This window comes from Anas platyrhynchos, chromosome 3 (genome assembly GCF_047663525.1).
Source record: "Anas platyrhynchos isolate ZD024472 breed Pekin duck chromosome 3, IASCAAS_PekinDuck_T2T, whole genome shotgun sequence".
NCBI lineage: Eukaryota > Metazoa > Chordata > Aves > Anseriformes > Anatidae > Anas > Anas platyrhynchos.
Genome location: NC_092589.1, coordinates 115,531,358 through 115,543,451, shown reverse-complemented (window position 1 = coordinate 115,543,451; position 12,094 = coordinate 115,531,358). Strand labels below are relative to the sequence as shown.

Sequence of the window (12,094 nt, the reverse complement as noted above, 5' to 3'; positions counted from 1 at the left end):
CGGGCTGAAAACACGACTTACTTTCCTTCTGATTTGGGGAATTTTGCCTTTTTGCAGGGGATTGCTGATTCAAGTATGAGACTTGATCATCAAGCGTTAATCATCAGAGCTCAGTGCTGTTAGTGGCTGATGCTGGTTCTTGTGAAGAATGAGTATCAGCCTGAGTGACATTTAATCAGGACTGTCCTGGGTTCCAGAGCCTGTTTGGTGGCTGCACAAGTAACTAAAAGCTTTGTATGTCAGTGATCAGCTTACATGTGCAAGTAGGTCTGGGTTGCTCTTAACCTCACTCTGAAATATTCCCCTGAATTATTCACGCACGGTGCCCGTTTAATTCCATGCACAATTGTTATTATGGTCAAAACATGAAATAAATCAAAAAAACTTCCACACGACTGTTGTTCCAAGTGCTCTGCTTGTTCTCCATCCTCACAATTACTGCTTGGGGTCTTAAGCCCAGTATAAAAGGGGTAGGGGGCAGCGAGAGAGTGGAGATGCACTCCTGCTGAATGCTAACAGAATGCTGCTCCCATTGGCAATTGCTCAGCTCACCGATGTCTGGACTGCTCTTCTGCTTCCTGCACCTTGGCTCCTGTTGCAGGGCACTTGGGTAAATTTTAAGGGGTGTATGTGATCCCAAAATCCTCTGGCCAGCAAGAGAGGGGCTTCCCTGCACCAGCAGTAGGGCAGAGGTGGTGACCTGTAGCAGTCTTTGATCTGGAGAACCTGCTGAAGGCGTAGGTTCAAGCATGCTGAAGTGCACGCCTTCTATCTTGATCACTGTTTATTAAATAGACTGCTTTAAGTCAGGCATGAGATATGCTTTTAGTTTTCCTGGGAGTTTGGTAAATTGAATTTAGCAAGACCATCTGTAGCCAGAGATCAGAATTTCTTATAGGTAAATGAACAAATCTTATTTCAATTCGATGAAGAACAAGTCTCCTGATCTGGAGGAAGCAGTCAATATTAACCTGACAATGTAAAATGAAAAGCCAAATAACGTTTATTAACAAAAGGTGAAGCTCTGAAGAGTTGCAGAGTGCCCTAAAAAATCTCAGGTAGGATTTTATCTTGATTTAAAGTGAGAAATGAGTAGTGACGTAGAATATAATATCTACTGGGAGACCTAAGCTGAAGTTCTGAAGCACGCTGTGGAGTTCTACAAGGTGATCTCTGGTTTCTCAAAGTGAACCCAACTGGGATGTCTGTCAGGAGCTTGCTAAAATACCCCATGAGCTGGAAGGGGTTTTAAGGGAAAAAGATGGGTTATGCGTAGGAGTAGGCAAGAGGAAACTAAAATAATTGCAAAGGGTTTCTTTACTAGGATGGAGTGGGAAAGCTGCAGTGATTCTGGATTGAAAGGAGATGAGAAGCAGAAGCACGAGGACAAGCGTGAAGTGGAACAGGTCAGCGTGCACCCTACGTCCCAGCACTCACAAGATTAAGCAGACAGGCGATTGAAATTGAGAGACGACAGATTTAAAAAATGAAAAAATGAAATTGTTAAAGGATTATCTGTCCAGCCTGGCTCTGGGCTGGGAGATCCTTTCCCCCTCGCTGCTGTGAGGCCAGGCTTGGGCCACCTCTCGGTGTTGTCTCATTCCTGATATATTTTCCTTTGCAGAGTTTGTTGCAGTTTTTGTCTTCTGTTGGTCCATGCTGCTAAAACTCTTGCTAGGCTCAGATACCCATGACTCATCTTTGCTTGCAGTGCTTCCTTCCAGCTCTTTGAAAACCACTTAGGAACTTTTCAGCTTTCTGATGACATGATTTTTCCATTGCTGCCTACTTAGAACTTCAGTCAGGCATCTGTAGGCTTTTTTTTTTTTTTTTTCTGTGTTATCTCATATATCTGATATTCAAATATGTGCATAAAAGTTCTTCCAAACACACACAGGAATGGTAACTTCAAATTCTTTGCTAAAAATCTTTTACTGTGGTTTGTGGGGGGGAAAAAAAAACAAGTGACTGGTGTAGAAAACAGTTGAACCCTATTCGTTCATTTGCTGCCTTGTGCTGTCCTACCTATTTCTGTTGACCTGTATATTCCCAGTTTGTAAAATCTTTAGTGCAGGGATAAGTTTCTAGTCTGGTTTTGGATCTTCCTTTGTGATTGCTGCTGACGGGGCTACTGTAAATGCAAGTTAAAAAATGGCCAAGTAATTGAACCGAACTTGGGAAAGTTCTGATAATGGATGTCAGCTTTGCTGTATCAGCATCCAAATTTACTGCCAGCTCCCAGGGTAAAGAGCCAATTTCTCAGCAGAAGTTGTTCTTTTGTTAACTAACCTGCAGGTCCCTGTGCTTCCCCAACTTCTGGTGCTGGTGAAAGAGCAAGGCAGGAAGCTGGGCAGCTTGAGCCTGGTGTGCACCTTCTGCTTCCAGATGTCCCAACCACCCTCTTGGTGCAAAGAACTTGAGGCCTTTTCCCCAGGTCTCTTTGTTTTGAATTTCGTAGCCTGCAGCCCCACCTGAGCTAGTTTAAAGATCAGTCAAGTTTAAAGATCAGCAGCAAAGCATGGGCATCATCCCAAAGCGTGGTGCAAGCTGCAATATCCGCCAGTGAAGCCGAGTAAGCTCCGTGGTGCTGCTGCTGCTAGGTTTGTGTCGGCTGCCCAGCAAGCTGAGTGCATGGCCTGTGTTTGCTGCAGTCTGATGGGCCTGCAATAGTTAAAGGTTTTAATTCTGCCTGTAAATCTGACCTAGCCATAAATGTCATCTCTAGGACAGCAACAATTAAAAGTGATTTATGGATGGCGAGCATGAAAAATGAGAGGAAAAGCGATGTTGCAGCTCCGGGTAAAGATCGACTTTAAAATATCTACAAACTTGGGACTTTTATTTCTTGATACATCTCTTTCTGATGTAAAAAATGAACCGACAAAACACAACGAGACACACTGAGTTATTGGGTCTAAACAAGCCTTACTTGGTGCATTTCCTGCTCAACTGTTACATTTGAGAAGAAGTAACTCTAAGGACAGTGGTACAAGGGTTGCTTAATGTGACATCCTCATTTCAGGGGACATTTTCTTGTTCTGTTCTTTGAAGGGCTGTTGACTTCCGAGTCACAGACAGACATGCCTCTGATCTTCCCGAAGATGAGTCAGGGTGCAACTTGTGTCTATAAGTAATGGGGTCACATTTGCAGGATGCTGATGGCTTCTGCTGGTGGGACGAGATGTTCTCTAATCCCCTGCACGGGGTCACGTAGCTTGCTGTATGGTAAAGAAGAGCAAGGAAAACCGAATGCTGACTTTTTTGTTGCTTCTATTTTATTAGCTGCTCTGCTGTGGATTTTAAGGTGTAATAAAGTAATGGATCGTACCGTAAGCTTGGTGGCTTTAAATGCTGGGTTAATTTACACTCGGAGCAGAGCTTTCAGTGTCAGGCGATCTTTTTTTTGCCAACATAAGCACTCAGCTGAAACAACAGCTATGACTCAGTTGCCAGCGAACGCTGCTTGAATTGATTTAGTCGGAGTTCAGATTTAGCACATAATCATGTTCAATTTGATCCACTGTGCTGCCTAGAGATAAAAGGGTTGAAAAAATAGATTTAGCTTATGTCAGTCCTGGTGGTGATGTCATTGCCATGAGAGATGGAATAGCGCTGTTACTATGCTCCGCCGGCTCAGTCGGTGGGTGTACGAGGGGAAGGCAAGGAGCAACTCAGTTAAGGGCAAAGAGCTCGTGGCGGAGGCTTGCGCTCGTTGTCGGCACTGAAACAGAATTTCGGACTGCTCAATAGCAATACCGAGCCGAAGATTTTTGTCTCCTTCCAGGCGTTTGTTACTCGGAGGTTGCTTAACTCTGTGTGCAAAAGGGGGGGATGCCAGCTCGTAGCATGGACTGTGATGTCTCCACTCTGGTCGCCTGTGGGGTTGACGTGGAGATTTTTGCCAACCAAGAGGTTAAGGTATGCGCCTACTGTTCTTTTGTTGCAGATGCTTCTTAGAAAAGCCTGTGGGAGCGATGGGGATTTGTACGTAGCGATTCAGAATGAGATTCTGCTGTGGTAGTAAAAGGCACGCCGTTAAAAAATCTGTTAATTAGGGGAGAGAGAGACGTGGGAGAGAAATGTGCCTGCTTTTTACCGTGGTCTGATAAGCTGAAAGAACAGCCCGGTGTTTACTCTTGCCTGATCTAAGAAATGGGTTATATAACTGGCATCTGTGTATGTGCATGCTTCATCTTCAGAACAAACCATTCACTGTTAATTTTCTCGAGATATTTTTAGTCCGGTGTCACTTTTTTAGATCAGCCGTGCCGCGAATGTTTGTTATTTATCAATATTGACGATCTTCAGCTGTCTTTACTCATTTGAGCAGGAGCTGTTCCTTGGCTTCTGAACCCAGACGAGTGGGAAATCTTTGCGAAGGGTTAAAAGTTTGGAGCGAGTGTTTTGGTGCATTTGCAATAGGGCAGAATACAAAAAGTTGTGCATCTTGCATCTCGTGTGAATACCTCAAATGCTTCATTCTAAGATTTGATATGCTGGGCTCGTAGTCTCTTAATTAGACGACTGCTGTAGAAAAATCATTGTATGTAATTGCTTACTGTTGAAATCAATTATCTTTCTCATTTGTTATGATATTACTACAAGAAAATCGCTGCAAATTAAGTTTGAAAGAGGAATTTTAAGTATGCTTTTCACAGATCAGCTGAAAGAGCTCAGAGGCATAGCACAGTGACATTCAGCTGTTTATTTAAAGGACATGGACAGACAACATTAGTTTCTAATCTGATTGCTGTCTTCTTAGTATTAAAAACATGGGATGGGGGGGAAAAGGCTGTACAAATCTGAGGCCAAATTCAGAACCCCTGTTCTGTTTAACTCTGAGTCATACCTTGAGGCCAATGGAAATATCTGGAAAAAAAGCATTGCCATTCGCAAGAGTTTGTCCTGACTCTTATTCCCCTGTTGGTTTGTTACCAGGTGATATCACACACACACTGTGTACAAATGCTTTTATGCTGCTAGCGAGAGATTCTTGTTAATTTAAAAAGCTTTTTCTTCACAGTTCAGTAGGGGATTCAGAGATGGAACTGATGGGGAATAATTCGGAGGAGTGGTTCAGGTGGACGGTCCTGCCTGCATCGGGACATGCTTTCTCTTGTGCTTTGAGTAGAAAAATGTTTGTTGTCTTCTTCCCTTCCTTAAAGTACCAACAGATTTGTTTGTTTTAATTCTAAATTCAGAAATTGACCTGCATTGACATAGGCTCATATTGGAGTGGCTGTCTTTTAGTGTCTGGTCCATGTTGAATATTAGGCTGTGCAAGAAATTAAAGTTGCAGTGATCTTCCTCCATCCTTATTTATAAGGCAGTAGCAATGAAAAAGTAAAAACTGGGATTCCATAAAATCAGCAGGAAGCTCTCCAATGACTTTGGTGAGAGTTAGATGAGGCTGATTTAAGCTGCAACATCTGAAAAACACAGCTGAAGACCACGGGCTAACAGAACAAAAGGCTGACAGGGACATTGCAGAAGCTGAGTCCCTTTCATGTGCCACATCACTTGGACTTGCAGTGCTTTGTTTGCTTCGGTTAAACCTGCCCTTTTTTCCCCTGGCATCTGAATTCAAATGCTGTGAGTGCAAAGACTTTGGGTATATTTACAGAGGAGACTGCACTGCAGACTGCACTGCAGCTTGGAAATGGTAAGTCGACTTCTAAGTTGCCTGTCTTGGATGCCAGAAGCAGACAGTCCTCGGCCACCCGTGGCTCGCTGCAGACTCATTTGCACGTCGGTGCCAACTCCAAGAATTCCAGCAGCAACGACAACAAAAAACCTGTGGGGTTCTTGTCTGCAAATGGGGTTCATATCAGCTTTCTGAAGGTGGTCATCTGTAGAAAAATGATGACTTTGAGGGGAACGTCCAGGTTTCAGGTTGGAAAGGAAGGAGGCTACGGGTGTGAAAGTTGAAGGAAAACAGCAAAAGCAAGCACCAAAGTCCCTGCCTTCAACTGGAAGGCACGAGTAACCAAAACCTGAAGTCCCAGGTTGCTGATGTGGCCAGGGGCCATTCGGCAGGCCTGCAGCGGAAGAGCTCAGCGTGTGTTGGGGCTGTGGAGCAGGTGGTGATGATGGTGGCTCCTTGGAGCCGTGGCTTCTCCTGAGCTGGTGCTGGAGAGGCAGCGGCTGCTGTTGGGTGCCGGAGCAGAGCGAGCTGCCGGGTTTATTGCTGCTTTCCCACCCATGGAAATGACCTTACTCCGCAGGCGTTCTGCTCTTAGCGTCTGGCAGACGGGCTCGGAAATGCTCCATTTCCATTTGGCCTCTGGAACAGGAGAACGCTCGCTCAGTACTGAAGGCAAAGCTTTGTAGTTTTGGTGTTTGGAGCAGCTCATCCCTGCAATAAGCACGGGTGGGTGCCCTGAAGCTGGCAGCTGGCCCACGGCGCTGACACCGTTGGTTGGCCATCCATGAACCCATCGAGCGGGCCTTCCACTTCCTCGCAGCTGTTGCTTTGAGCTTGCCTTTTATAGCCCCAAAATTGGGTCAGGCTGATCAAGATGCTACTTAACCATGCAGCGCCTCTACGTCTGGAATCAGGGAACTTGAGGAGATACCCGTAGAAAGCGTGTAGTGCAGTTCTGCTTCAAAGTTCACCTGGGTAATTAAGATTCTTCTTAATGAAGAATCTCTAGATGATGAATTTATGTAATGTTTGTTACATAAGCAATTAGTTAATGAATATTTTGTTTATTTCTAATCGAGATATTCCAGATGTTACTGAAACAGTGGAAGAGAATTTAAACTCACGCTTCTTACTCAAATCAAAACGTTCTGATGTTGCCAATTCTTCATGGTCTCTTCAGTTACATTCACGTGCCATGAGGCTAGGCAGCAAGGTATGATTGGGACAACCAGGCACTACGGCAACAGAGAAGAAATATTAATGATGGAGGCTGATTAAATTTGCATCTGAAGACAGTAAGGTAAAGTAACGCAGATAGGAACATTACCTTCATGCAGGGGAAAAAATAAGGTGGAGATGAGACAGGCAGCCAAGGAAGACGGTAAAAATAGTTCCTCTGTTTTGACCATACTGCTTTTCGGGATTAATCCCCACTGGAGCGGGATCTCCGTCAATCTGCAAACTCATTATTTAGTTCAAATGCTACCGTGAGCATATTGCTAATGATATTTGTTTGGGATGTATTTGGAGGTTACTCATGCCTTGTAGTTGCCTGTGAGAGGCTTAGCTGCCTAACACCATATCTAAACTTCTGAGAGCGAAAGAATATTTGGCTCCTGTGTTTTTTTTTCATCCCCGCTTCAATTCTCCATTTGTAAAAGTGGCTCACTCGCTCCCAGAGATGTTCTGAGGTTTAAAGCTTAAGTGCTCTAAGATTAGAGTCAAGTGAAGAAAGTGGTAGAAAAAGGGAAGCGTTGCTGCTCTCTGGGTACTGCCAGCTGCCCAGAGGTAGAAACCCTGCCTTGCCTGGGGAGTTTCAGGGCATCTGTTTTCAAATTCTTCTCCTTAGCCACATCGCCTTGGTTTAAGGGGAGAGATTGTTGCACAGTCATGACTCCAAAAACTGGAGACACAAGAGGAAAACCAAACAACGGCATGACCACAAAAAAGAAATAATAATCCTGACAGCTGAAAGACCTATTCTATAATCTCTTGCATTAGTATTTTCTGTACTTGATAGTTTCTTTATTCTCATAGTTCTTGTCTGCATGTAGTGTTACAGCTGTAAAATGTTTGATAGGCAAGTACCCAAATCCCAAATCTTCCGTTGTTGTGTTGTTGTTGGGTTTGTTTTTCCCCTCCTCAAAATAAATTTTCCCAGCTGAAGTTGTTTTCAGATCCATAGTGATCTATCTAGTGCAGTGTTTCTCTGAAGCTTTTTTTTTTTTTTTTTTTTTTTTTTTTTTTTTTTTTTGTCTCAAGCTTTACCGATAGCTTGCTGGTTCTTAGCATGACTTGGATATTGAGCAAAATTGTATGTTTCAAGGGAAGTGTCTCCACTAACCATGTTGCATGCATCTCCTTATTTTAATAAACATTTTAGCACATAGATGAATGGGTATTTTTTTTATAGTTGGACGCTTTTTCCTGTAATATTTTCCAGGAGTGATTATACCCAAGGCATTAAATAATCCACTTCGTTTTGACCGTTCGTGTGCCAAGCAGCGTGTTTGCTTTGGAAGACATTATCTAATCATATGCAGAATGCAAACAGCCATGACAGCGTGGTTTCAAGCAGCGAATTCTTTCTTGGTGAAGAGATGCTGAACAAAACGAGTAGCACAGTTTATCAAACACTTGGGTAACACTCAACTTGCCAAGGTTGGGAGGCTGGCCAAGCAGAGCGTCTGACCCACGCTCAGTTGACGCAGGGTTTTCTGTTGTCCAGCCGCACACTTCAAGGGATGCCAGGAGCATGTGCCTGGGCTTTTACTGAAAATTGCCCCTGTTTATAGGGCTCAGTGGCAATAAGCACCTTCATCATCTAAGTGCCAACAGAATTCAACTTTTCCACAGAGGAGACTTCTGAGGCTCATGTCAGGGGACTGTCTGGTCCTCCTGTATTTATTGACTTCCAGCGTTGAGTCTTGACTCTTTTGTTTGGTTTAGAGTGTACCGATGACCTTCAGTTTCTACTAGCTTGAGGCATGTTTGCTTAGCTGCCCCCTGCACTAGCAGCAGTATAGGATATTTAACATTATTATTTGTCCAGAGAAAAAAAACTTAAACTTTCCCCTTTTTTTTCTCCCTGGCAATGTTTCTCGATGCATACGCAGCCATAACGTTTGGCTCCAGCTGATGCTTTCCATCTGGGCTAGAGGTTGATTCCTGCTTTGTTCATGTTAATTCTTGACAGCACAGATGACTTTCTCATAACATCAGTGTTGTTAGGGTGCGTTTAGCTGCCCTCATTTGGTGTTGCTGTTGGTGCTCAGTCAAGGAAAAGCCCTTCACTGCAGTAGCTCTGACAGAGGAACCAGCCCCAGCAGCACTGCAGGATCCTGCACGGCAAACCTGCAAGGAGAAACCAGATCACAAAATCATGGAATGAATATCCTGGGTCAGAAGGGACCCACAAGGATCTTTGGGTCCAACTCCTGGCTCTACACAGAATCACACAAAACCAGACCCTATGTCTGAGAGCATTGTCCCAATGCTTCTTAAACTCCGTCAGGCTTGGTGTCGTGACTACTGCCCTGGGGAGTCTGTCCCAGTGCCTTACCACCTCTGGGTGCAGAACCTTTCCCTAACCCCCAGCCTGACCCTGCCCTGCCCCAGCTCCATGCCGTCCCCTCGGGTCCTGTCGCTGTCCCCAGAGAGCAGAGCTCAGCGCCTGCCCCTCCGCTCCCCTCGTGAGGGAGCTGCAGGCCGCCATGAGGCCTCCCCTCGGCCTGCTCTGCTCTGGGCTGAACAAACCAAGGCACCTCAGCTGCTCCTCACACGCCTTCCCCTCTAGGCCCTTTACCATTACCTTTGTAGCCCTTCCTTTGTACAATCCCTTCCCTCACCCAGCTAGCAATTCCATGCCTGGTGCAACCCAGGGTATTTCTGGCCCTTCTGGCTGCCCGGTCACACCGCTGGCTCAGACTCAACTTGTTGCCAACCAGAACCCCCAGATCCCTTTCCACAGGCCAGCTCTCCAGCCTCTCATCCCCAAGTGACTGGATATGGCAAGACCAAGCTATGTATGCACGTGTGAGACACGATATATTTTGTACGCTGCCAAGATCTGTTCTCTTTTAATATATCTTACCCCTACCTTGTCTGTCTTCCTTCCTGCTTCATCTCTCTGGAATGCAAGAAGGAATTGTGTTTTCCCTTGTTGTTGTACTGTGTGGTGGATGATACTAGAAATAAGGAACAATACTGTATATACTGTTGGAAGTATCCAAACACTAAGTGATATGTTACAAAGTGTTATGTTAAATTAGGAGAATGCTTTGGGGACAGACAGTTTCTCTTTCAGCAAATGGAGGTGGGTAATTCGTATTGGACCTTAGATTTCAAAGTTAGCAATTCATGGAAAAAATACTTCATGGCAAGTACTTTTGGGGAAAATGATTTTGAAGTGCGTTTTTCAAGTAAGGAAAGTCTGAGATTAGATGGATGAGGAATGTCATTTTTAAAAGTCATCTTCAGCAAACTCCTGGAGCCTGTGAATAGTGCCTCTTAGAAGACTGCTTGAGGGCTGGAGGGGTGTGAGGATTAGCAGTTAAAACAGTGCTTCTGAGTGCATGATGGAGATCATCCATCCCGACGCAAAGGATAGATGGGATGTGTGTTGAGAAGTTGTTGTGGCTAGATCAGATACTCCTTTTGCTTTACAGCAGTTTAAGGGTTTGTATATGAAGCGAAAACCAAGTGTGCAACATTGTAAAATGAATTTCAGCTAGCAGTGGGTTTAAATGAGAACAAGAAAAGTTTTGTAATACCTAGGAAGGAGGAAAACAATATGAAAATCCAATAACAGCAAGAAGACAACACAGAGCAAACAATGCAGAGAGGGTTACAGGATGACTGGTTTTGTGTGTGGTTGTATAAAGAACTTGGCTGATCATGAGCTAACTTGATAGAAACAACCACCACCAACAACAAAACACACACAAAAAAAAAGACACCTAGTGGTGGCCAGAGCAGAGGAGAAGTGCCAAAAATAGAGGTAAGGTAAAGTTATACAAGTGTACAGGACCTGATAAAATGTACCAAAGCGCGCCTTAGGATATCTCGGATGCACACCTTTTGTCTGTAAAATGAGATTTAGTGTTGCCATCTGGTTTGCAGATCCTAAGAAGAGAAGTAGTGAAGTGTGAAAGGTACTACCTTTATCTAGAGAAGCAGCTGATTGTGTCACAGGATTTCTAGGACGGTGTGACCAGCCAGCTACCTGCGGGCTACTGCTAGTCCTTGAACCATAACCAGAGGATTGGTGAGCTGGAAAAAATTCTTATTAATTATGACAGCTGGGAGGGAAGCCAAATGCTTTGTAACAGTAATTTGTATGTATTCATAGTAATAATAAGTATGCTGCTTATGTTGGAAGCAAATTATTGACGTACTTAAAGTTTTAGAGATTTGGGAAGTTGATTTTTCTTTTTAACAGTGAATGAATCAAGAGGAAAGGTGTTCAGAGACCTATTTCTTGCTATTGTAGCAGATAACTAGACTGAAACTGTTGAAAAACTGTCGTGATTTAAGCTCCATGCACACACGCCTAACTCCCAAAGGAGAGGTATTTCTTGGGGTAGGGGACAGAGCTTCATGTAACCAAGTAGTGCAGAATAAAACCATTTCCTTGACATCTAGTAGCAGAGGAACAGGTGATTACTCAACACATACTGCACCCAAGAAAAGAACATTTTTGAATGTCATTGGCTAGATGTTTGCTAAAATTGCTGCTTAAGCTTTAACTGCTTTATATAGTGTGAAACAGGCAGAGCAAGAGGACAATAAGGATTTTATACAGAGGAGGTTTCAAATGCCTTCGATAAGGAGAATTTACTTTGCAGAGAGAGTAATTGGTATAGATATGGTAAAACTGTAGTAAATGGGAATGTGCCACGGCTGTGTAAAATGAAGTAAGTAGCTGATAACAGCTGCAGATTATCTTGAACGGCTCTATTTTGAGACCACTTATCTGTAGGAAGCTACCATTGCTTTCAACCTCTTTTGATTCATCTGCCCCAAAATGTTTTCCATCAAATTTGAGGTTTATCTATAGCAAGTCCAGGTCTATTGTGTTCCTGGTCTGTGTACCCTGTGCTCAGTCCGAGGGCTGCACTGAGGGACTCAGTGAGTGGATGTGTTCACTCTTAGCTGATAATTCTAGTTGATAATTTGTCCTTTATAATTACATAGTAGTATCCCATACTGATTAAGGACACAGTACAAGCCAAGATTGAAACTGAAAGATGGAAATTCTGGTTGTGAGTCCCAGTGAGCACAGCCCCTGCAGTGGGGACTTGCAGCTGGGTGCAGGTACCGTCCGGCTGCCAGGTTGAGACCCTCAGAAATTGCTGGTCCTGTGTATTTGTGTGTCATCTAAAATCTAATTGCACCAAACTTTAGTGCTTTAGGATCTTTCTTCAGAGTCAGACTCCTTGAGAGACACAT

General features: G+C 44.0%; 1 protein-coding gene across 3 annotated transcripts in view; it reads left to right on the top strand.

Annotated features, from left to right (window-relative positions):
• RCAN2 (regulator of calcineurin 2) overlaps window positions 1-12,094 on the top strand; it is a 78,632-nt gene that overhangs the window by 36,885 nt on the left and 29,653 nt on the right. The window contains exon 1 of one of the 3 annotated variants that reach the window (XM_005030420.6): window positions 3,545-3,918. The exons of the other annotated variants lie outside the window; for them this stretch is intronic. Within the exon in view, the coding sequence (XP_005030477.1) occupies window positions 3,832-3,918 (87 nt within the window). The 5' untranslated portion in view covers window positions 3,545-3,831. Of the gene's footprint in view, window positions 1-3,544; window positions 3,919-12,094 lie in introns of those variants that run through there. 3 annotated transcript variants of the gene reach the window in all.